We start from the raw sequence: 25,846 nt of genomic DNA, 5'->3' as shown, positions 1-25,846 counted from the left end.
CCCATAATCCTAGAGTTGCTGTGGAGTCCGTTGCACTCCCAAGACCCAAGATTCAGGGATTCTCAGTTCTCCCCTAATCTGCACGCTATCTCCTCAACCTTGCAAGTACCACTGCCATATCAACGACTACCAGGTATCCGACTATCAACTCATGTCAAAGAACAATGAGACACCAGACACAGTCCTTGGTATCATATGATTGATGGAGGAGCTCTGACCACCCTTCTCTCGACGCAACCCTTGCACTCTATCCCAAGAACAAGGAAGGTATGCCTCCGTTCTCTCTCGCGCTTTCTCTTCTGTTGTATCCACTACATGAGTGTTACTATACAATCTATCTGCCATTGTCGGCCTCTTCTCAGCTTGTCCCTCGAGTGTTACTTCGCTTATCAAAGACTTATCTATCTGATAATCCATCTTGATCTGACTATCATTAGACTAAGGTACATGGTGTTACCTCTTAGTGCCATTTGAAACTTTTTTTTTTACCCTTTTTTCCCTTATTAACTTCTCTTTACCGTCTCCTTCTCTCTGATCCTTTTTCTTATTTGACAATAACTCTTCCAGACACAGTTTCAGAGTATTATTTTATTTTCTCTTTTTTGAAACAATCGGATTCATTGAACTCGAATGTTTTGGTGGTTGGGGATCTAGCTCATCGCTCCTCGCATCCTCATCGCAAATCAACTATTTGTTTAGCTGCTCTCCCTCACGTGTTATTCTTCTTTCTCCCTTTCTCTTTACCCCGGATTCGTCTGACACAAACAAACATCGGCTTTTCCCTCTTTGGGAGTAATCCAAGTCGTACATATTCATTTGTGTTGTTGGCCCTCATACTCTACTATATATCATTCCCTGTCCCTTTTTTACACACATACCAACCCCCAGTCATCTCGCATTCTTCCCCTCCCTTCTTCTGTTTCCGGCGCAAAGGGTCGTTGTCGATCTTGTTCCCTTACTGTTTATCCTGCCTCACTTTATATACATCTATCTGCCTAGTAGGGGCTTGTGTTTGGTTTCCATAAACATACTCTGCATATCCGTATATACCTAGCTACCTACACCCATATACACCTCTTACCTTTTTCACCCTCCCCTTGTTTGCTTGCAGTCCTTGATTATACCTATCCTGTTGTACTAGGGCACGTTTGTGATTAACAAAAATTTCCATTGCTGCTTAACGGGTCTGATTCACCTGCTGTCTCTTGCGGGGCCATTGACTACCGACACCATCACTTCTCTTCGTTCTTCTTAACATACAGTTTATCAGCATGGCATCCGAAAAGCCAGAAGACGGTCACCAGCCCGAGAAGGAAGGTCCCGCCATCACCGCAGACCCCGAGCCGGGCCGTCATGGCGCCATCACCGGTAAGCCGTGGATGTACAAGCCGTTGAAAATTGGCCCCTTGACTCTGCCATGGTTTGCTTCGCCTGAGGTTCAGTTAGTTCTGGTCTCGTTTGTTTGCTTCCTATGCCCTGGTATATTCAATGCCGTCAATGGTCTCGGAGGTGGTGGACAGGTCAATCGAACGGACACTAGCAATGCCAACACGGCCCTGTACAGTACTTTCGCTGTTGTCGGCTTCTTCGCAGGTTCTATCGCGAACCGAATCGGTCTTCAGCTGACCCTCTCTTTTGGTGGCTTTGGCTATTTCCTCTATGTGGCATCACTTCTCTCCTATAACCACAACAAAAATGCCGGCTTCCTTATTTTCGCTGGTGCCTTGCTGGGTGTTTGTGCCGGTCTATTATGGTGCGCGCAGGGGGCAGTCATGATGAGCTATCCGCGTGAGAACGAGAAAGGAAAATTCATCGCAATCTTCTGGGTCATCTTCAATCTTGGTGGAGTGATTGGATGTTTAGTAAGTGATCATTAATAGCTTCGTCTTCAGGGACGCAGTTTACTGATTCCTAGCACACAGATTCCCTTGGGACAGAATTTGCACTCGAGTGCCGGAACGGTCAATGACGGGACTTACATCGCCTTCATGGTTCTCATGGCTCTGGGATTCGTCCTCGCCTGGTTCCTTTCGGACTCCAAGTACGTCGTGCGCAAGGATGGTTCCCGCGTCATTTCGATGAAGAACCCTACCTGGAAATCGGAGCTCCTCGGCCTCTATGAGACTCTTCGCACCGACTACTATATCGTCCTGTTTTTCCCCTTGTTTTTGGTGAGTAACTGGTTCTACGGATACCACTTCAACAGTGTTAATGGCGCCTACTTCAACATTCGTACCTGGTCTCTCAACAGTTTACTCTATTGGCTCATGCAGATGGTTGGTGCTTTTGTCTTTGGTAAGCTTCTGGATCTGCAATTTCTTTCTCAGTCCATGCGAGCCAAGCTCAACTGGCTCATTCTCCTTGTCATCACCATGGGTGTCTGGGGTAGTGGTTATGCTTTTCAGAAGCAGTATACCCTTGAGACCGCCAAGCAAGACGTCGACTTTACGTCCCATGGCTATGTTAGTCCCATGTTCCTCTACATGTTCTATGGCTTCTACGACGCAGCTTTCCAGACGTGCGCATACTGGTGAGTCTCCACAATGGTCTCTTGGGGATCTTTGTTAACTCCACCGAGTTTGTATCGGAAACTCTGACAACTTTTAGGTTTATGGGATCCCTCACCAACAACAGTCGTAAACTAGCGAACTTTGCTGGTTTCTACAAGGGAATCCAATCAGCTGGTGCTGCAGGAATGTGGCGGTAAGTCTCAGTTCCCGTATATGAACTTGCAAGGGCATCCTTGTTGACATGTCCGATATTTGCAGCATGGATGCAGAAAAGACCCCCTTTATGACCCAGTTCGCCTCCTGCTGGGGATTGCTTGTTGGCAGTCTATTAATTGCTTCTCCCATCATCTTCTTCAAGATCAAGGATCACGTGGATGTCGAGGAGGACCTCAAGTTTTCCGACGAAACAAACAAAGATGTGACTAGTATTGCCATTGAAGACCACAGGGACTCAACTAAGGGAGAGTCAGTCACAAAGCACGTGTCCGCGTCCTAAGTCGCCCCTTGAGAACTTCGATTCCCTTCAACCGAATATATTGACGTGTTGTGTTGGCGCACAGTATGACAACATGATCCTTCTTCATATTTGTATTAGTCAGGACTTTTATTATTGCATCACTGCGTTTTTAGTCATGTTCCGACTCCTTTGGAGGGGTTAGATGTTTGAATAAGGCTCCTGCGCATGTATCTATGATGGACGATCACTAATGTTCTCTCTAATTGGCCGACGAGGCAGGCCCTAGTCGATTCACCTGTCGCCTTGTCTTGCTGTCTCTCTTTGGTTGAAGGCATTGGGCGCTGGTGTCTCGAGCTTGTGATGCCTCGTCAGATGTGCATCAGGTTTATAACTGCACATGCATATATATCTACTGATTAATCAATACCGTTACACGTTGAGATGCTGATTCTACGCGTGAGGATTATGATCTAGAGCCCGCATAGCAGACCCGTTGCATGCGACGGCGGTGGGCGCCGGTATGAATGTATTGTTTCATGTATGTGCACACCAGATCCCAGGGTCGCCTTAATCCTAATATGCACTGATCTACAAAGACATATACACACGCACACGATCAGTGGACACTGGTGCTAGGTGTCGCGGTAGGCAAGGGCACGGAAGACTCTGTATGCGTCGCCTTGGCCTTGCCGCTGGTGCTGTAATTGGGACCAATCTTGGTAGTGCCCTTGGCAATGTCCCAGCCGAAGAGAGTGCGGTTGAAGAGCTGCAGCGACGCGACAGGCTGGTAGTAGGGGACCTCGTGGCCGGCCTGGTACACGCGGGTGAATGAGAAGTTGCCGTACTCGCGAGTTTCGCCATACTCGACCCCATCAACCACCATCGGGGTGTACCCGGCGGCGCGGAACTGCTCAGTATGGGTGTAGTTCACGGCGAGGGAGACGGCCTCGCCACCGAACTAGTTGCAGATGTAGTCAGCGTCACTGTAGATGAGCGACATGCGCACGGGCAGCTTGAGGATCTCCTCCAGGTCTTCGAGGAAATTGGGCCAGACGAAGTCGCCCGTCTGCTGGAAGGCGTAGTAAACATCATTGTTTGACTGGGTGTAATTGATGTTCACTCCGATAGCGTTCATGACCCAGTCTTTCTTGAGGTAGTCGACGTAGTACGATTCCGGGGTAGGATCCTGTGCAGTGAATCATTACTTTAGTCAGGGCTTTCATGCTCCTCAGATGACTGATTCCGAGGTCATCTCCATCCATAGAGCGCGCTCTGCCCCCCACTTACCTTGGACGGGTGCCGGATGTCATATACGCCACGGTTACCAAATGCATAGTATGGCCCCTCTAATTTTACCGTCAGTAAGTAGTTTACCTTCTCAATATGAACCCCAGGACAATTGAAAAACATACCGACATTGTCTCGGCACATGTTCGTGGCCTCGCTGCAGATCGCGTAATCTGCCAAAGATGTACGGTTTGTCTGCTTGCAATATCCGATTTGGTCTTGACAGCTATTTGGCATCTGGTTTGCGAATTTCATGTAGTTGTACACGGTATCATTGACCTATGATATCAAACGATGTAAGTAGGCTTGCTTCGTGACACTGCCTCGTAGGGTTAACTCATGAGTTTGATACCGTAGGTATTGTTCACTGCAAACTCCGGGTAGTAGCTTGCCTGAAAACGACATTAGCGACTTCCCCCTCCCTTTCCTACCGAAAATGCAAGCATACCTGAATGCCCTCGTCGATGATACCGTTGATAATACCGAGGGAGTTAAAGTTGAGGTGAATTCCTTCCACGGTACCATTGGCGATTTTCTCATTTTGCTCATGGAAGTAATTGAAGAACTGCAAATATTAGGCCATGTGCTCAAGAAGAGGAGAAGGAAACTCACCGCTGGGCCATAGTGGCTTTGCGACGGGTGTCCCTAAGTCAGAAAAAATCCCTTGCATAGTGACTGTTGAAAGACATGGCCTACCCTCCATAACTTTCGGTCCACAGACTGAAATCTTTCAACTTGATTCTGTGATCCAACTGCGGTAGACCACCCATGAAGCCTTGAAGAATCTCCCAAGCGGCGTGAGTAGCAAGATCGGTAGTGTCTATGAGAACATATTGTTAAGAGGTCTGGCTGAGTAGTATGTGAAACGGGGTCCGAGGTGAGGAATTACCAATTAGGGTAGCGTCAATGACGGGATATTGGCCTTGAATGCCGGCCGAAGATGCATTTTCAAAAACACCAGTGAAAGGATTCAGCGAGCCGGGTTCTGCCTCGCTGTAGGAAAATCCTGCATTGCAGTATTGTGAGTCGAGAGTCTGGAAAATTGAAGAGCGCCCGTGGTCTGATGCATACCGACACCCAGAGGCTGAGACAGGAACAGCACATTCGAAACTTCAGTCCACGAGTGGGGATTGATAGTGGAGTCCAATGTTGAATTGATCCTGCAAGGCCCCAATTCTATTTCATCGGTAATCAGATATCAAGCCATTATCGAGTCAAAGATGGTTGCACAAACCTTCAAACAACCTAATTAAAGAATCACTTCCAGGACCACCGTTCAGCCAGAGAGTAATGGGGGCATTTTTGGGGTCATGACGTGCTTCGAAAAACCAGAAGAAGGTATGAGACTCTGGCGAAATGTCAACATAGCCAGAGTATGATTTGACCCCAGGCGTGGTCTCGCAAACGCCCTCCTTTCCAGGTTCCTTGTAGCGAATCGTAATATTATTGGCGGTATGGATAGTCTTCACTCCGGTAGGGTCTTTGGGCAACTGTCGTTTATCAACAGTCACCAGTTGATGTATTGCTGGTGCCCAAATGGCTGCAGCCACTGGCAACAAGGAAATCAAGCCATACCCACGCATTTTCGGCTTGCACTTGCAGTATAGCTTATAGAGACCATGGTAAGACCAGGGTACTCGCTGGCTTTAATAAGAGAGAGCTCGAGCTTGCGAATTAGCTTACAGCTTAAACCGTGAGGGGAAAGTATCTGCATTGCGGGGAAGTCTGCGATCCTGTAAACTAGTTCAATAAGGAGGTTGCATCGACGGTACTGGAAGGTTGGAACTTCTGGAAGATCTAACCAGCGACAAAGCAAATAGACAGAGTAAGCATCTTATCGGCAATGTCTCGTATTCTAGGTGCTGATAGGTCTAGATGGGAACGAAGCATCTCCAAGACCACAAGCTAAGCATCGGTTATGGCGCGATTTGAGCGTCTCCACCAATGGTAGTGTCGATCAGTCAACAGGTCTCATCCTTTGGACGTATTATTAATGAAGATCGACAGCTGTCAACGAGTGTGATGAAAAGACTTATGGCTATGAAAACCATGGAGCACAATTCCAGCTTGGGACTTGGGAGCTTGAGAGAAACCAGACGGGAAGCAGCTCAAGTGAACGAGGTAATATTCTGGGTTCTTGATGAGCGACTCCACGAGAGACGATGGCAGACTCTTGGAGATAAGGAAGTGTAGCAACTACGGAGTAGACAGATGTGTTAGGCTCCAGCAAGTGGAGGACCGACAGTGGACTGCCACACGACCTGCCAGAAGAGGAATGGCGTAGAAGGACAAGTCGCTGCTCCGACGGATCAATATTAATAGCCTTTTGTTTGATTGATTGATTGATTGATGTATGTAACTCAATTGAAGCGGTCAAATAAATGCCTGGCCCGCAGTGCTATATGAGTCTGTGGTTCGCTCCGGCTTTGACCTAGTCAGCTCATTATAACGCTCAGATATCAATTCATGCGGCGTGAACGCGAGGGAGGTTAGCAGGGTGAACAAAGACAAGCAATCCCAACCACAACAAAGCACTACGGCGTAGAGTCTTGGCCTGTCTTGTCATCGCCTCACCGCTGCTTGGCCATGGTCTAGATGATGATCTACTTCAGAATCTAAGAAGACATGTCGAGGGTTATCAAGTACTGTAATCATCAATTTTCCTGCGCTCTAAAGCACCAGGATGGCCGGAACCCGAGACAGAGTCTCTGCTGTTTGATGCTGTGAGGCATTAAGTAAATAACGCTATTCGACCAGTAAATTTATCGTGTTAGAGACATATAGATTGCGCCATAAGACGGTGTTCATTGCTCTTTTCCTCGCCCGGCTTTTAATAACCCTCTATGTAGTCAAACAGTCGCAATGCGCACTACGACGCAATATAGTCATCCAAAAATGATCATGTCCCAAAGACCCATTATACATATATTCCATGACGGAAAATCATCTCTCGAGGCATGCAGAAAGTAAAAGAAAAATTGTCATACTGCTCTTAGTTGTAGAGTGTTTATCAACTACTTAGGCAGATGCCAAGGTCAGCGTCGACATTAGCTGTAAGACCGTTAGACTCGGAGGCCGCTGTCCCGGTGTTACTGTGTCCCGTTGTCGTGGCCATGTGGTCGCTGTGAAGCTGCCTGTCACCCAGGCTGGCGATGTCAGGTTTGTTTCCAGCGTCTAAGCCCATTAAGTCAGACATGCCATTGATCGGATCCATGGAGAATCCAAATCCCTTGCTGTTGGGGCCAGATCCGTTGAGATTCAAATGATCGTCGGCCGTGAAGAAGTCGGCACTAGCATCATTAAAATTGATCAGCGCGTCAAAATCATTCTGAGTCACCTCGGCGTCATTAGCCAAGTCCATCAACTCGCTAATACTCAGTTCTGAGTCCAAATTTGGAATGCTGAAGGCATCTCAGTGATAGTTTGGGTTAATGTTGGCGGTACTGCTGTTTTCACTGCCATCTGAGGGGGGAGGGGTAGAGGCGAATAATGTATCGCCTTCTTCGACGGGTTGGCGAGCAGTTCCAACCACCGCCGGCTTCAGGTAAGTCAGATCAGGGATCTTCTGGGCAAGAGAATCCGGAGGAGGTGTCAGTGTATCGACACGTGCGCCAGCATCGAAAGAGCTGCTGGGACGAGCTTGCACGTCCTGGGGAGCCACTGTGAGCTGAATACCAGCCTTTCGGATTGCAGCTTCCAAGAAGGATGTCGCGAAGTCAGCTGATGCATAAATCTCTTGCAAACGTTGTAGAATGCGCATGCACTGGTAGAATCGCTGGAGGCTGGTCATCCGCACGCTGGGGTTGCTCGATTTGATATTGAGTAGGTGGATGATGACGGCGGGCAGAAGCACAGTGACGCCGGTGGTAGGGAAATATCTCGTCAAATCCAAGCTGTGCAAGTCCTGCGCAATATTCGTGATTTCAACCACGGCGAATCGGACCTTATTCCTCGAGATCTCCTGCAGCTCTGCGTCCATTGACGGAAAGGGGTTCGCAGGAAGGACCTGAGGACGGTGCAGCGCGCTTGATGTAGTCAGATAAACCATTTTGAGGAGCGCGCGATGAGAGTGCAAGACTTCCTGGGCTTCTGTTAACTTTGCAGATGCCGCCGGAGTGTACTGAATTTCCGCAGGAAGATTGGCCAGCCAATCTTCCAATTCCTGATCGCAACGTCGAACCTCAAACGTCTCTGCCGCTGATTTCTTGGGAACCAACATCATTGTCGTTTCCATCGTCCCGCCGAACTTGTGGCTGAGGACGGAATACTGAGCTGATAGAACATGACTGACGCACAGGCAAAGTTTCGCCTTCTCGATGAACATAAGGGCCAGCTTTTTCTGGTGTTCAACATTTTGTAGAATTTCAGAGTTCCCCACCATCCTCACGATTTCCGGCGAAAATGGATGGAATTCGAAGTCGTTGAGTGTCAACATTGGAACATCACAATCGTCGTCTTTGACACGCATAGGGCGCCTCATGCCTAGGGCAATCAAGCGATCGCGAGTATATGTGCTCCACTAGATACGTTTCCACATTCGCTGGCGCCTGGCGTCCATCCGAGAATTGCCGGGGTCCCGATGCAGGCCAATTGTATGAGCCAAGGACAAGCTGACGCCCATCCAATGCCAGGTGTCTTTCTGGTCGTCAGGGGTCTCATACCAGTAAGTCATCAGCAGCAGGGATTGGACGAGAGAAATTCGATCGACTTCATAATCGAAGTCATATAGAAGTCGGGCTCGTTGAAAGAAGACCTTGCGGGCCGCCTTTCTCGAGGGGTAACCGGCAGCATGAAGGTGCTTGAGGTTGATGAAAGCTGTGCCAGCAAACATCACAGCCTGGAACAGCAGAAGGCTCATCCGATGAATACCGTTATTTTGCACAATAGTCTGCAAGAACTCCTCTAAATCTAATAAAGGCATGTAAGTGTGCACATAGTGGATGTAAGCCTTGAGCAGTTCGTTCCTCAATCCAACGTCGGGTACTGTTAGTGCTCCCTTCATGGACAGGTATTCAATATCTTCTCTCTGCAATCGGGATGGTAAGCCTCTGATGTAGTCCGGCAGAAGTACACCACCGGATCGCGCGTTGGAGAATGAAGGATCCAACAGCTGCTGGATCTGTGACGTGACATAGTGAAGAGGAAGAGTGGCCGGAACTGCAGGATTAGGGGCCATTCGCCTGCGAAAGTGGTTCCCTCCCCTAATTCTGTTGGCCTGACTCTGGTCTGTGGGCAATGCAGAGTATCAGTACAAGAATTACTGACTGCACAAAAACAACGGGCGAAAATACGAACACAGAAGGTGCGGCATATGATGCCCTTGATCCAGGTCAACGGACTGCTGAGATGGTGATTCAGGAGCAATGTCCGCATTTAGCCCGTGAGACTCGCTGAGTCTTCTGAGAAAGCTTCCTGCATCATCGAGGCCATCTGCGGGCGACTGAGAAGGCTGGCGGGTGCCATTTTCAACCTCGATCCGTGATTTCCTGGAGTGACGACACTCAATGTTAGCCACAAATACTGCAGCGTGTCGACATATGAAGAACGAACTTTCTCCTTTTGCTCTCTGTGACAACACATTCTACCTGATCTAAGCAGCAATTCGTACATGGCGAACCGTTCTCCACCATATTACAGCGGACTTTCCTTGCCCGGCAGCAACAGCATGCTTTCGAAGCCCGCCGCTTAACCGGGCGAGAATTAGCAGAGAGGCCAGCCGCCGAGGCTTTACGTTTACTCTGGGATTCAGACTCCATGGTATTTGCGGATGCAGGCGTCGAGGATACAGCGAGATCAGTCATAGCGAAAAGTAAAAAACAGGCGAACCGATGAAGTGTGCGACCTGAGATGATAGGATATCAACTAGTGGTGGCGGTATTAACCATAAAGAGTGTTTCTCTCTCTAATTTGCTGTAGAGGGAAGATAAATGGTCGAAATGATGGAGGTACAGATGGAAACTGTCGTCCAACCAGGGGACGAGAAAATGGAAGGACAAAGTAGATGGTTAATAAAGAAGAGTGGAGAGTGGAGAGTGTTTTTTTTCAGATTATTTATTGAATTTTATACTCGCAAAAGAGGAACATTATCATAATCCATCTGTTCGTCCAAAGGACGAAAATTCAAGTATGGTTGGGGCCCGGGGAAAGAGATTGTTTAAATAGCAAGGTGACAACAAGTGATCGATCTGTGGATATCCAATAAACCATACTATTAAAATACCCCAAATAATAAAATCTTAATAATGTGTAGAGTCAGGAGGCCCCATGAGTGTTGGGATGATGAACCCCCAGATCCACTCGCCGTCAGAGTTGCCTCCCCCAGACAAGAACCGCATATCAATCCAGAAGAATATTTTTAATTATTATCTAATTGGGACTAACTACGTACGAGCACCTACGGCTTTGCAATTGGATTAGCTGAACCATAACTCAGCTGCGCTAAGGATCAAGGGTAGACTTTGAAACTGGAGTTAGAAAGAATTTCTCAGTACCAAACGGGATTAGCATGGGCCAAGTTCGGGGGAGTTCAAGCGGACCGGGGCACACCACAGAGACTGTGTGCATGGGATCGGATATCGAGCAAGTCGTTGCTGCATTGCTACGATGGCAGATGCGAAGTATACCGACTATTGAGGACTTCAGATGACATCTACTCAGGGTGAGTGTCGTACAGTATCCCATTCACTAATTATCTGGAGTCAGGAATCGAAATTGAGAATGAAGACCTCCCAATTCCTTGTGGTCATAAGCAACCAGGGGAAGAATGGAGAAGTAAGAAGCTTGCAAGTCTGTGGAAATCGGAGAGTAGGAGGCGGCACGAGTGAAAATTGACCAACACTGCAATTAGAGCGACCATCCAACAGCGAAAGTTCTCCCCTTCAGGAATGCTCGAAATACTGAATTTATCGATTCCTGACAGGCTTCCATTACCGGCCGTGTAATTGAAAGGCAACAATACTGGGAGAGTCAAGAAGGCTACAGGACCGAGTATGTTGAGAGCTACCTGTAGGAGTCGTAGAAACAAGTAGCAGTCCAAACCATACTTCTCAACCAGTGTATCTTCATGCTGAAGACTGCACCACAGCAGCTTCACACACGAACCCAATTCTTTGGGTAACGGCTCCAGTCCCGCTTCAACAAGGTGCCTTGGCTGGCTGTTGACGTAGCTGCGGTCAATAGGTGAAAGGATTGGTGGACACCGTACTTCGGAACTTACAAGACACCATAGCTCCGGTCTTTCAGGAAGCTAAAGATTCCAGTAGCTACCAGAAAAATTGCCCCGTAAACTGCAAGTGAGATGAGCAAAGATTGCGCGGAGAGGCCTTCGCTTCGCTGGGCTTTCCCTGCCGTCTCCCGTAACGACTCAGCGAGAGCAGAAACATTCATGTCGGTCCGAGTCGTAGTGCAACGATGTTCACGAGATATCTGTCCCAGCTAGAATTCTTCCATCTAGTCAGTTGCCTTTCCGCTATGCGTTTTCTCTTTCGTTCTTTTTTCGTTTTCCCTTTTCCTTTGATTCGCCTTGGTTGTGGTGTCTTTTCCAATGGAACCTACTGGTCGCTTAGGAGTACGACAGTTACATTCATCTGTTTGAAGCGGGGACTATATAACTATATATATTTATGCATTTATAACGGTTGAGTCCACTTTCGTTGATCTAGTAGAGGTACCTGCAAATATATTCATACTTCATGTTGCCCTCCGTAAAGATTATCAGACAGAGGGTCCAAGGAAATACGACATTGTATTCGCCATCCAACAGACGCCCAAATTTATGAGGCGAAGGAGATTAGTGACAGCCGTCGAAAAGCCCATGCCAGCATGTCTATCGCCACTGTATGTTCTAAATCTTGTCTATAGAAGTGTATTTATACCCTGGTGATAGCTCAGTTAAGAAACTCTAACAGAACTGGGCGAAAATGCTGAGCTACGCTGCCCTCCTCTCTTTGATTGTTAGCACATTGTTGGCTAAATGCTGTATTTGTCTAGATATCAAGGGCGATTTTAACCTCCAAGCCATCACTTGGGAGACGGACAAGGACGTACGCACGACAAGCACCACTGTGGGCGTCAACAACTTTGCGACAGCCTGCACAGTGATACCTGCTCCAGTCCCCATTTCAGAAAGTGGCACGATCTTGAGATCAAGTGCAACACCTTCGCTGTCCATCTCCGAAGGACATACACCGAACCATAGCTGGTACTGGAATGCATCAGGGACTCAGATCCCTAAAGTAGGGAGCAGTCATCCGCCGGCCATAGCCTCTACGCAAGCAGCGCTGTCTAGTGCTGCATCGTTCCCACATCACCGCCCGACCTCTCTGGCATTGACATTTACACCAACTGAAGGCAGTATATCAACAACAGCAATGCCGGGAAAGACCACAAGTACTCCGCTCATCAAATCTATGCCCACTGCAAGTAACTCCATATCTCCAACGCCATCAAGCTCCAATGTCTTCGCCGCCCTTAGTTCCAAAGCAGGCGTATATAGGCCAAGGATTTCGCTCGTGATTGCTTTGATTTCGGTACTCTTCAGCATAGCCCTATAATAGCACTCGACATCGGTTCGTCTGAGTTCTCCGGTCCGAATGAACTACGTCCGGTCAGTTGTTTTGGAGCCTGCCAAGTGGAGAATATGAGCGGATAATAGCGGGCTTTGTCCAAGGTGTCAAACATCTTGCACTATAGTCATCTGAGTACTTCCGTGTATGTAGTCGCCTATAACAGTGATTAGAATGCTTCCAAACATCGTTGTTTCCAATCATTAGGACCATTCGAATTGGCGAAGAAAAGAAGCAATGAAGCATCTGCTCAAAAACGGAAGGAACCTGCAGCAAGCACAGCTTGACCGGGACCTCGCGCCATTATCGATGCCAGTGTGGCCCAAAAGAGCCATTTTTCTCTCATTCAAAGCCTCCGAATTATTCAATATCAAATGCAGTTCGAAAAATCAGCAGAGTGGAATAGTAAATGGCACGCCCGAATTCAATTTCTTCTGCCCTCTTCGATTTATCCTTTGGACGCTATCTTGCATGATTCTATACCAATCACAGTTGACACACGTCAAAGTGGATCAGCACCACTTTCGCCTAAAGTACCTGTTAGCTGGTACGGGCCGGATCATCATACTCGCTGAAGAGGTTTGTGTATCCAGCGATTTAAATGTAAAATAAACGCCGCTTTAGATGTAGAAATAATAAAGGTTGCTGGTGGAGTTGTATGTAACCTTGTCCATTATAGCTTAAGCTCCAGAGCTAAAGGTCCTATAATATAGAATATAATAATAAGTAGGTGTCCTTAAATCTCCGTGAGTACCCCAGCTTCAGGAATAAGCACATCTCCCCTCTTGTTCTAGCCACTTTAATCCCTTTCCACTATCTCACGAAGCGACTACCGGACACAGAGCATGGTCCTTTCAAAAAACATTGTTGCGGCCAAATGCATCGTTATTCTATCATTGAGCTAACCACATTTAAATTGGGCAGACCTGCCCAGCCATCTCGAACGGAGTACTTGAGGCTGTGCATATCGACCAATGGAAATCCCTCGAGGCGCAGACACCAGGCGCAGACAGCAGGCGCAGACACCAGGCGCAACACTGGGCGCTGCGAATATAGAAGGGGCCTCCTGGTGACTCGGATCAAGCAAACAACTAATTCTCTCCGAATATCAAGGTGACAATGGGATCTATGCCCCAACATCTTCTACTTGATATACTTGCGAGTGTCGATACAAAGTCACTTTACCAACTTTGCCTCGTTTCAAAGCTAATGAATTTTCTAAACCGCCCTTTACTTTTTCGAGTTTTCGAGGGACACTGGTACGACTCGAAGCAATCCTTAAAGCGGTTGACAATCTTTTCCCGGCAGCTTCAGGCCGATGCTTCTCTTACCCGTCAGGTACGCTCGATTGATGTTGGCTCTGTCGAACAACCGTATATTCGCGAACTTCAAGCTGTGTTCGAGGTTCCCCTCAAACACACACCTAACCTTCGACATCTACGCGTACCAGCGGGGCAATTTATGAATTTCTTAATAGTCTGCTCAAGGAGCAAAACTATCTATTTGAACTTCGATCCCTTGAAACTTATGGGTCGCCTTTGATATACAGTCCTCTGCAATGGTGGGGGTCGATTCTCAAGCTTAGGCGACTGTCATCCATTTTCATCCGCAACTGTGCACATTGGAGATCGCTATCTGCCGTACAGTACTTCGTTAAGTTGAGGCTCACCCCACCTGAACTTCAAGTTATTCCACCTGAACTCCATGGCAAAGGAGATCTTTCACTACGTTGCATTAATATTCGAAACAGCAACCTGGGCTACACCATCCTTGCATGCTTAATTCGGTCATGCAAACGGCTTGAAGACTTTACCTACTGCTCTCCGTCAGGATGGAACAACGAAGATTCAGAACCAGCAACACTTATACAGGCACTATTATTACACAAAGACAGCCTTAAGGCTCTTCGATTCGACTTCCGTCAACGATGTTATGATTCAGATGGGGAAGATGAAAACTTCGACCAAGTTCCGAAACTTGAATCTTTGGAGGAATTCTCATGTCTTGAGGGATTATATGTCCCTCAAGACTGTTGTCACACCCTGGGATCCGTCTCTGCTGTTCTCTGCTAGTCAACTACTTTGGGAACGAGGCGATATAGTCCCTGGACTATATCCGATACTTGCCTGAGGCCTATCAACCAGATAGCCTAACGGTGCAATGATACGATGATCCGACCTGAGGATCAAAGACAACCAAAGGTAACACAGGAACAATAACAGTAGAGATAGAAGCAAGGCCTATTGAGTACGTATACTCAATAGTAGAGAGTAACTGACGAATCGGACTAGTTGAACCTTGTACTCAAGTGAGATTGTTATAAGATTGAACGCGAGGAACTAAAACTAAGAGTGCTAGATACAACGTGAATGAGCGTCCTTATATCCCATAGTTCCTCCAGGTGGTAGTGGTGGTATATGGTAAAATAGTAGACCGGTAGATAATTGCAATACCATCTTATTGTTGACCCCGTATACCCATCTACTACGTCACGTGATGGTCTGTAAGCATTGATGTTCAGCAACTACTGAACTGTATTTCTGCGGAAACCGGATTAAGCGTTTCTCCGGATCGCGCCCTGATCACTCCGGGATTGACTGGTGATCATCGATCCTTGGGTTTCTGCCTGTCACATCCGCCTTGCGCTAGCGCGGCTGTGTTGGTGTCGTAACAATATCAGATTATGGTTCCACTTTGCCTCTCAAATAATTTTTCTTTGAATGTGTCCTTGCCTCTCAGCCAGACTTTCTGTGCAAAAGACTATACGATTCACAAATTAGATAGACTCGTCTAACAAAGATTGATCGTCAGTATGACAAATTTAGTTGGCTATCCTCATTTGGAAATGCTGGAGTATTGCCATGCACATCAAAGTCAATGTTCGTTGATTTTCGATCATTAGTATGTCTCTAAGAGCCAAGGTGATACTAGCGTTGACATGACGAGGATTACTTTGCTTTGGGGCTGATCTTCTTCGAGAAGTAGGATAACTTTCGAAATAATGAGGTTTGGTGAATAACAAGCCCATAACAGAATGATCTCGAGGATAAGGAGTGTAAAATCACAAGTATTCCTGCTGAATAGAACGACTCAACTTTGACTTATGAGCAATGCGATGTCAAATAGGTTCCTTGCGAGGTAGAAAGCAACCTGGTTTTATCCTGGTAGCACAATGGTCGATTCAAAAGTATCATGGTGTTTTTGTTTCTTCTTATATTCAGTTTGCCATGGAAACATGGAAAATATTCGATAATGCGGATAAGTAGCCAAAGGTCAGCATACGTACATTACTACTCTAATACCACTACTAGTTACAAGATTATTCAGTGACCAGCACGATATACACCGATAATATTAATAGTCTATATATATAACTTTTGTGCATTAGCATCTTGGCATTAGGATTTGGGAATGAACCTGTCTTACCGGGGCGGAAGGAAGCTTCGACCCGGGCATTAATGTCGTCCGCTATGTGCAATACTAATAAGCTTGTTTCAAGCAAAATGAGTAGGATATAGGCCTGGGTAGTGCAAAACCCTTCTGCCACTTCAGTCAGCCCACTGTGCGGTCAGACTACAGCGGTAGCATGCCGCTCGGCTCAGAGATACATATATTTAAGTTACTATGAGGAGTCATGTTCTCATGTGGATATCCAGGGAACACAGCCTGGTCTGCAATGACTAACTTCTTCAAGACGTTTATGGTGTCCAGTAAGTATGCCTTGCTAGAAATGAGCTAACATGTATTAACAGGAGTAAAATAACGAGCAGTTTCTCACAAGAGTGTAAAGGTGGCTCAGGGGTTGCCACATCACGTTGCCCTGCTCAGAATTGACATTACCTTGCGATAGCTGTTGTTTGACACTAGCCTCCTGGTCAAGACTTCGATTGTTGTCGAATCAACAGTCTAATGTCAATCACGAGGTCATGCCTCTTGCTCTCAACTCAGAGACAGAAAAGGTGCGTTAACGTAGATATGTCTGGTTGGAGGGCTCTAGCTTACTGGGGCCTATCGTCCTTAATTATCTGCGCCGGGCTTTGTAGGATGACGGAGTGTGAGCCATCTTGTAATAGACTTATCCTCTTTTGAGCATCGTGCGGCCTCCTCGGAAGTGCTTATAAGGGCCTGCGTTCCCAGCTTTCCATGATTCAGTTTCCTAACCCGGGAACATCCTCCATCCTCTTCTTCCCCTTCAGATACAGTATTTTGCACTCGAGCGTTCTAAACATCCCGAAGTCTACGGTTCAATGGCGGGGGTCTTGGAATTACGTGAAGAATTAGGCCGAGAAATCATGGGTTGGCTCGTCGCGGACCAGGACGCTCTTTTCTGTCTATACGACACGTCTACTACCTTCTGTTCATCACTTGTTTCCTACCTCGTTGAACATAACCCTCCGCTTCTCATCACGTGGGCGGCAGAGACAGGAGCTTTCGAGCTACTAGAGAGAGTTGTGGCGCAATATCCTGAAGCGACAATAAACGGATCAAGCACTATGAAACTGTCTGATATATGTCCGCCATATGCTTTGGTTATCGCGGCAAGAAAGGGCTATGCAAAAGTTGTTGAGCTCATTCTGACTCAGGAGACCACCCATAAGGCAAAGGACGCCTTAATTGAAGCTGCCAAGGGAGGACATGCAGATGTTGTCTCAGTGATGTTGGAGAACTTTCTGGGGCATCGCTCGTCGGGCTTCCATGGCGCTTTGTCTGAGGCCATGGAAAGAGGCCATTTGGAGGTTAAGAAGGTGCTCCGGGAATTTTCTAATCCAGCCTGCCATTACTGCACCAAGAATCTGAATTTGACTGCAAGGAATGGTAAAAGGGGGGAGTAACATGGGCACGAACACTTGTTTGAAAGCATGACTTTATCTTGCTTTATTTAACTATCCGATTTTTGCTGTTATATAACATTTTATGAGAAATTGTAAAGGCAAATGACCGGGATGCAGAGTCTGATCCTCACCGTTAAAACAATGAGAGCAACTGGCTGACACACAATTATTCTCTTGGGGATAGCTGAAAAGCATCATCTGAGCATATTCAGGGATGTGGCAATGGTCCCGAAAGACAATCACGATGTGTTTGTAGGTCAAACGGATTCTAGGGGGGAAAATATGCCTCTATTACCGCATCTTAAGCAGAAGAATTGCATTATGGATTATGACAAGGTACATGGCGGTATGATGTACCTTTGCTGTGACGACATTTTATGGGCACGGTCATCTTTGGGTGCCCTCAAATGAGCCAGTGAGATTAGGAGAGTGTGGGAGCCATCGAACTGGTCAGAACAACATACCAATCATGGTCTTTTTAAGAAAATAAATATATAGGTGGTGCCATCAATTTTCTGGGGTAGAATTAATGGCCCTAAAGTTTGATACATCCACTGAACTTCTTTCCAACATAGTGGTAGCCGTTTCTTGGTACGATCCACTAAAAAAAAAACAAAAAATAAATGGATGTGAACTTAGAAAAAGGTCCATCCTCGCCTCCATCATTGGTGCTGTAGGTGTCGCTCTATATAGATCTAAAATTCTTTGTCATTGAATATGCTCCGGCTGCTTAAGAGCTTGATATCTTGGAGGCAGAGACTGAAGAGATTGTCGGCTGCAAGTAGACATACTGAAACCGAAAATGCTATTCCATAATGCTGGAGCTATGTCGAGGTTGTTTGCAGATGCTGATGGAAGAACAAGATCTCTAATAGAGAGCTAGATTTCCCGTGGCAAGTTATTCAAAAATGGGATACTTGCACCAATAGCGCAAATAAGAAGGGGAAAACGCGATGTGACTACTTGCTAGGAGACGATTTTGTAATCTGTATGAGAAGCAGCTCTGCTAGCTTTTATAGCAAGAGCCGCAGGCTATTGAATTTAGCGAAAGTAGGCCCTTTACCAACAGACCTGGGATCATCCAGAAGAAAAGAAGAATCCGAGACAGAAATTAGAAAAGTAAGGGGGTTTGGAAAAGCAACATTAGGGCACAGATATAACATCTGCCCTTTATCCTGGTACGGGTTCACCAGACTTGCCGTTGTGTTGGAGTATGATATCTTAGGCTTGTAGGATAAGATGGTCTGGAGAATTGCTGCGGCATACCATTACATGATAGGCACATCACGAGAAGGGACTTAGACGCGAGGAGTAATGCCTTGTCTCAAGTATGTTCGCATCTCCCCGGACTGGTGCATTTGGGTAGACTCACCAACCATTTTGGCATGTCTCATGTAAAATGGCCGCCGAATCATACGTGGTGATAGGAGCTTCGCTACCGTGAGTTCTCGGAAATATAGCGATGACCGTATAGTGAGCAGTTAAGAATGACGGGGCATCGGAAAGGAGGGTAGTGGTATCCTCACCCTTCCATGGCTCACCTTTGAAAATGTAAATAGACGAAGCGTGGTCTTCTACAACGCCAGATCGACTTCAGCAGTAGTGACCGGGCATATAAATTCTTACATTCCTGATGAGACGAGGAACAGTCAATCGTCAGCGTACTTCGTCAGAAATGTTCTCTTTGGTTAGAGCAGGTTGGACCCTGAAGCGCCACACGGAAGATATTATAAGGCAAATATGGCTGTATATGGCTGTATCTTCAGCTGGCGAGCAGATTAACTACCGCATCCATATCCTACACCTTAGAGCATCCTGCCGCCCCCTATTCTTTTTCACCTTAGGAGGTGAGTGACTTTTGAAAGAGAACCATATCATAACCAACTGATCTATGGTAGATGTGTCGATATATGCGGGAAAGGAGTGAAACAAACTTCAAGAGCTTTACCCTTGAAGAATGGCAGCTGGCGTAGTTGCATTTATAGAGCCCTGAGCCGTGCCTTGAAGGTATTTACGTCTCATCCGCGCTAATAACGATTTGAAACTCTGGTCTCGGGTATAAGAACATAAGATGTCCTTTGTGACGAGTCCAATATGATATGCTATATAGCTGACAGTTCATCGGACGGAGTCTGGTCGCAGCTTAATTCTATATCGCCCCGCCTATAAGGCTCGTCCTAAACGGGGGCATGTCGATGCTATCATTTTACTACTACTCGAAGTCTAGAACCAGCGAAAACCCTCGCATGCTACACACAAGAGACTTAAAACAAACCAGTACCAAAGAGCAAACCAATCCCGTGGAATAACTTTCACAATGTCTGGTTTTCTCCTTTCCCGCAGGGTACGTAAGGCGAAAAGCAACGCTATGTCCAAGCTTGCGGGTGCGATTGTCGTCTCTCTTGTGGTCGTTCTTCTTCTAGTGTCCGTTGCGCTATGGTTTTGGGGCCGTAAGCGTACAAAACACCAAGCCCAACAAGTCCCGAAAACTCGAGACAAGAGACCGGGAGCCGCCAGTTATGAGGATGCATCACATAGATTCAGCGTTGACTAGCTAAGTGAGTATGGCTATGCGCATGCTCAGACGTATAAGTTGTTTTAAGGGATTTTGTTGCCCAGATTATTTGCTAGTCCTTCACTGATCTAAACCTCAGCGTATACACTTAGTGCCTTCTTCTTCTGGCATACTGTTTATCTCTTAATATAGAATCTAGTAAAGGACCACGGTTGCGCACAATCGATAAGGTTCCTCTCTTGCTGCAATTACTGTAATCATCTGGCTGCAGGCCGCTAACCCGTCACCTTTACGGTTCACTTCAAACTGACAACCTGCGAAGCATTGGCAGTGGTAATAAAGGCTCTCGCCTCTCTAATGCTAGCATTTCGGCGATTACGTAATAGCCTCTTGACCTTTCATACGTTCTTGTTAGACCTCGCCAAAACGCGGGTTGGGTCGGGTTTCGAGCTTGGAGGAACCGCCCACGGGTAACCCGTCGCGGGTTTTGTGCACTCTGAACCCGCCCGTGGGCTCTTGACGGGTACCCGTGGGTAGACCCGTTTGGCCCAAAATCTGTATAATTTGCGCATAATTTTGATTAGTCACTAGTCGTAAAATTCGTAATTTATCGCCGTCACATCCTTCCCTTGCATAACACTAGGTGCTCTTCCCTGGAAATATATTTTTGATATCTATATACACCTACACGCCTTCAGCCTGTTTATTCTGAGCATGGATTTCGGCGCCGAAACAACTCCTTTGATGCGCCTATAACACGTTCTATGCAAAGAAGTCATCACTAAAATGATAGCCATGCCAAATCAATGCTGATTCAGAGGCAATGACCGCGTAACCAAAAAGAAAACGTTGACCAGGAAGTCGTACGGGTTCTCGGGTCAGGGTGGGTTTTGGGTACCCGTGGGTTCGATTTGTTCAACGAAATAGATAGATCAGAAACCGACGACGCGTCAGTAAACACCAGATTTTCTACCACCACAATGGAATCTTCCTCTCTGTATCAGCTTGCCAAATTGCACCATGGCGATTTCTATGTCAGCCTCATCGCGCTCTATGTCACAATCTCTCAGTCAATCGATTTCAATAGAGCCATCGTCAGAGCTGTCTCTGGAGTCCGATTTTCGATCTTCTGTAAGCCATCAGAAATTCTCTAACCTTCCCAATCACCGAAGGCGGTACCGACTAACCAGTATGATAGCCGTTCACTAGTGCGTGAGGGACACTCGATATCGTACCATGAGGACTCCCAAGGACCCTCCGACGTGTCGGACCGGACCGCCGAAAGAACTGGGTTCTTTACGAGACCGCAAACGAAGATGACTTCTTGTCCTGGTGGCTCCAGACTGAGTATGGTCGACAGTTGAATGGAAGCGGACGGTCCAAGATTAAGTGGTCTGTGGAGCATTCCGCAGAGGTGTGGAAGCACTTCGACCAGGTGGCTGAGTTGAGCTCGGGGCGGCCTAAGGTCATCTGTCGGGCTTGCTCGACTTTACTTGACCACCCCCAGCACAAATCACACGGAACAAGCGTGATGGGTAAACACCAGAGGTCCTCTGCTTGCCGCAAAGGGAAGAAAAGGGCATACAGCCAAGTCCTTATCTCCGATGCGATTCAGAGAGCATATGCCAGCCCACCGTCGGACGCGGGGAAGTTCACTAAGGCACAACTGGAAGAACAGCTGCTGAAGACTATTACGTGTCTACGACTTCCATTCAAGATTGTTGAAGATCCTACGTTTCAGGACCTCCCCAACCTAATCCACTCTGGACCTCGAGAGCTAGAGATCCCTTCAGCCAAGACACTCCGTCGACGTTTACGTGACGCAGTAACCACACGGCAAAAGTTGCAATTAGAGGAACTACCTGACGATGCGAAAGTATCGCTTGCATTAGATTGTTGGACTAGCCCCATCCAACAAGCGTTCATGGCTATCACCGCCTACTATATTGACAAGGAGTGGAATTACCGGGAACTACTTCTTGGTTTCGAACCCCTGCACGGCGCTCATACGGGTGCTAATCTGAATGATGTTCTCGTCCGCTTTCTGAGAGAAAGGCAACTCTTACATCGAATATTCAGCGTGACCACCGACAATGCAACCAATAATGAGACCTTGATTCGGACCTTACAGGACGCTCTCCTTTCTTCTGGTGCGATTAACTCTCGAGAATCTATTGTTCGCGTCCCTTGTATGGCTCATGTTATTTAGTTATGTATGAAGCAGCTTCTTGGGCATATTAGGGCCGCACCGAAGAACAAAGAGGTTACAGACGTCTGGTCAGACTCACAAGTCAGTTCCTTGAGGGATTCAGCAGATGATGGGGCCATTGCTCATACTTTAACAAAGGTGAATATGCATACTGTCTTACGGCTGGAAGTGTGGTACTGACGCTGTTATATTTTCAGATTCGGTCATTTGCAATCTTTATTAACGCAAGTCCTCAGCGGCGAGATGCGTTCTTATGCCTCCAACCAGGCCCCGTCTGGGTCTTTCCGTTGCATGACGTGCAAACGCGGTGGAACTCAACATTTCTAATGCTTCGAAGAGCACGCTGATTATGAGATTGCATTGATAAGTATTGCGACGACCATGACTACTTGCAGTTCAGACTGTTGGAAATGGAGTGGCGACAAGTTAATTACCTCCTCCAGTTGACAAAGCCTTTCTTCCAATTCACCATGGCCCTTATGAAAAGAAGAGATGTCATGATTCACAGCGTGTTCCTTGTGTATAGAAAGCTTCTGGAACACATTGAAAGATCGAATCAATACCTCAGGAAGAAGACAACGCCATGGAAGAGGAACATGTACGATGCATTGGTGGTGGCGAAGCAGAAGTTAAGGGAGTATTACGAAAAGACCTATTGTGACCATGGATTTCTCTATGGAACGGGCACTCTGCTTGCTCCTCAGTATAAACTCTCCGCCTTTGACGACACTAAGTACTCTAGATGCCACGGCCAAACTTCAAAGTGTTACTGTGAATACCTAAGAACTTCTTTCCAGCAGTATCAGCAGCAGATCCCAGAGATATCCTTCCGCGTGGCTTGGTCGAGTTGTCCTCAGCAGGCATCGGAGTTAGACCGGCTGCTTATTCCATTGGATCCGTCTGAGTTCAACACAGGTACTGTTCTGGATGAAGTAGATCGATACCCTAGGGAAAGTAAGGACTCCCGGTGTATTCTCTACTACAATATTTAACAAGATACAGGAACCATCCAAATCTCGCCCCGGGCTTACTGGAAAGATCATGAACGTGAATATCCAGTGCTCTCACGACTAGCTCGTGATCTTCTTTCTGTCCCGGCTACAGGAGCGGGAGTCGAACGGCTGTTTAACACCGCACGAGACATCTGCCACTATCGTCGAGGGTCTCTGAACGAGTCAACCATACAAGACCTGATGATGTATATGTTCTCGGAAAAATTCGGCCTATACGCCCAGCAGGGAAGCGGTCTCGAACCCCACTTTGCAGAAAGCAGTAGGCAAGAGACGCTTGAAGAAGAAGAGGCTCTCTCAAACCAAGAAGACTTCGATCCTATCAGTGACGACGAAGAGGACGCTCCCGAGAGAACGGACGGTCATAGCTTTCCCAGCGAGCAAACATACCGGGCGGTGATTGAGGTGGCAGGAGCAATTCCTGGTAACGGCAACGAGCAGAATATGAGCGAGGAAGAAACTGATGAGATGCCGCGGTTACCACCTCCAGTCACTCAGCTGGGTGGCAGGGCCCAGAGAAGATCTGGGAGAGCGACGATGCTGTCTAGTAGACTCCAGGGTTATGAACTATATTAGAGCTCCTGAGTTAGAAAGAAGACTGTTGTTTATCTTTTCTTTGAAAATTATCAGCAAATGCCGGGCTTTTTGAATTTGCAACCGACAATGATCAAAATCTGATAGATACGCCTTGGATACACCGACCTGCAGGACAAATACGGCATAAATTATGCAAGCTGACAGGTCAAGGATTTTTTGCTTTTGCGGGTTTGGACGGGTACCCATTTGGGTCTTGGGTCGGGTTTTCAAATCCAAAACCCGCCCACGGGTCTGCTGACTAAGACCCGACCCGATCCGCGGGGCGGGTTTCGCACGGGCGGGTTGGGTCTTGGGCGGGTAGTGGCGAGGCCTAGTTCTTGTTAGACCAGCCTATATCCACTGTAGCTTTACTGTAAGTAACGAATGTCGACGGAATTTGCGTTTCTTAGAAAAACTTACATCATACAATTGGCACCAGCCGACTCCTTGCCTGATGCAGAAATCGGGGCAGTGAGCCATCATTGGCTCTCAGCCGTAGGGAGCCTCGGTCGTGGTGATTAGGTTCCGGTGAAAAGTCCCGCATGTCTGGATGATGATATATGCCCTCAATCAGGAGATCTTCCAAAGACAGCAGCTTGATTGATATTAGATGGCGAAAGAAATCTACTGAATGCTGCAATACCAGGCTCTGGAGCTTTGGGAATTTGGTCCTGTGCTGGGGACTGTGGCACGATAGATTTGAAAAATTTGCCTCAATCTCCTTTATATTTTGGCCAGATTTGTGAAGGCCCAGAAGATCAAAGTCTGACCAGCTTATGATGACGCTTCTTATCGCCAGTGCATCTCCTGAGATGAGCAGGGTCTGAGAGTCCATATTCTCCAAACTGAATGTTGATAGCTGAGGCAGCCTTGACAAGTTCACTTCAACATAGCCAAGATCGCAGTAAAAATCACTATAGCTAATTGTTAGCTTTCGAAGCGCTGGCAGCTCTGGGATAACTATTGGGTTTGTAGAGGCTTAGAAAACCTTAAGAGCTTTCAGAAACTGAAATGGGTAAAGCGAGCCAACGTCAGGAAAGAAGCTGAGGCTCCCAGGAAGCATACCACTAGGATCACAGTGCTCACCCGGTTTCGATGTCTCATCGCGCTTATAGGTTGAGTTCCGCTCGCACTCAATCCTGAGGAAGGTTAAACCAATGCAAGAGTGGGCGGCACCGCAGGGGTGATAGGAGATTCAGGCGATCTCACATACAGACACTGTTTTAGTTTAGGTATTCTACCCAGTAGACTGAATAACTTGTGTGGCCCAGACTGCGAACAGCGAAGTATGTGCATGCTTCTAATGTGCAGTATTGATAGCCCTAGGATTTCAAATATTCATCCTGCCCGCAGTTGTTTACGATTCAAGACTGTGGGCTGAACAGGGTGGAAAGTTATCTCTGTATGCTTAAAGAGTGGTCCCAGCACATGAGCCCAAAGAGTCATTAATGTGATGTAGAGTGTCCACATATACTCAAACAAAAGCTATATTATTTAGTTCTGACACGGCGGATTTCGGAGGGTTTGGAGGATTTCCGTACATATTCAAGAGTTGCTCTTAGCAACTCTAAAGGAAGGTTTAGCAGCATCCTATCTATAAGGCGCGAGGAGATAGTTATTGAGATAACTGACAGCCAAGGCTCAGGCTTGGCGGGGCATTAACATCAGTGGGAATTTGGCAAGGGATGCCGTATTATTTGCTGCTAAAGGATTGAATAATCATATATTCACTGTTACAGTCAAGCAATCACGAACATGTAGTAGAAATCCTACTTCCATTTTAAAATTCTCACAGATTCAACAAACTCTCCAAATAGTGTCAATTAAAACAAGAAATAAAGCAGTAGAACCAATAATCACTCACAATCATCAGCAGACTCATCATA

General features: G+C 47.0%; 5 protein-coding genes across 5 annotated transcripts; 2 read left to right on the top strand and 3 right to left on the bottom strand.

The window, feature by feature from the left end:
* Positions 1 to 1,271: 1,271 nt before the first annotated feature.
* Positions 1,272 to 3,006, top strand: AFUA_1G00440 (unc-93 family MFS transporter; the record flags this gene model as incomplete). The annotated part of the gene is made up of 4 exons (XM_744703.1): positions 1,272 to 1,862; positions 1,923 to 2,530; positions 2,608 to 2,703; positions 2,769 to 3,006. The coding sequence occupies 4 exons, from the start codon at positions 1,272 to 1,274 to the stop codon at positions 3,004 to 3,006; spliced, it is 1,533 nt and encodes a 510-aa protein (XP_749796.1).
* A 577-nt stretch (positions 3,007 to 3,583) lies between these two features.
* Positions 3,584 to 5,837, bottom strand: AFUA_1G00420 (putative carboxypeptidase S1; the record flags this gene model as incomplete). Its single annotated transcript, XM_744701.2, has 11 exons — positions 3,584 to 3,925; positions 3,974 to 4,153; positions 4,255 to 4,313; positions 4,380 to 4,533; positions 4,596 to 4,646; positions 4,703 to 4,819; positions 4,867 to 4,882; positions 4,951 to 5,074; positions 5,144 to 5,260; positions 5,326 to 5,430; positions 5,489 to 5,837. 11 exons carry the CDS (start codon positions 5,835 to 5,837, stop codon positions 3,584 to 3,586), a joined length of 1,614 nt encoding a protein of 537 aa, XP_749794.2.
* A 1,427-nt stretch (positions 5,838 to 7,264) lies between these two features.
* On the bottom strand, positions 7,265 to 10,055 carry farB2 (uncharacterized protein; the record flags this gene model as incomplete). Its single annotated transcript, XM_077803763.1, has 5 exons — positions 7,265 to 7,635; positions 7,699 to 8,736; positions 8,782 to 9,480; positions 9,550 to 9,740; positions 9,805 to 10,055. 5 exons carry the CDS (start codon positions 10,053 to 10,055, stop codon positions 7,265 to 7,267), a joined length of 2,550 nt encoding a protein of 849 aa, XP_077659936.1.
* Positions 10,056 to 12,181: 2,126 nt separating this feature from the next.
* Positions 12,182 to 12,796, bottom strand: AFUA_1G00400 (uncharacterized protein; the record flags this gene model as incomplete). Its single annotated transcript, XM_744699.1, has 2 exons — positions 12,182 to 12,457; positions 12,572 to 12,796. The coding sequence occupies 2 exons, from the start codon at positions 12,794 to 12,796 to the stop codon at positions 12,182 to 12,184; spliced, it is 501 nt and encodes a 166-aa protein (XP_749792.1).
* Positions 12,797 to 21,145: 8,349 nt separating this feature from the next.
* On the top strand, positions 21,146 to 23,960 carry AFUA_1G00390 (uncharacterized protein; the record flags this gene model as incomplete). The annotated part of the gene is made up of 4 exons (XM_077803762.1): positions 21,146 to 21,277; positions 21,451 to 22,341; positions 22,770 to 23,328; positions 23,377 to 23,960. 4 exons carry the CDS (start codon positions 21,146 to 21,148, stop codon positions 23,958 to 23,960), a joined length of 2,166 nt encoding a protein of 721 aa, XP_077659935.1.
* Between the last annotated feature and the right edge of the window lie 1,886 nt (positions 23,961 to 25,846).

The sequence above is a fragment of the Aspergillus fumigatus genome, chromosome 1 (assembly GCF_000002655.1).
Source record: "Aspergillus fumigatus Af293 chromosome 1, whole genome shotgun sequence".
NCBI lineage: Eukaryota > Fungi > Ascomycota > Eurotiomycetes > Eurotiales > Aspergillaceae > Aspergillus > Aspergillus fumigatus.
Note: the sequence above shows the minus strand (reverse complement) of the source record. Positions and strands in the feature narration are given on the sequence as shown.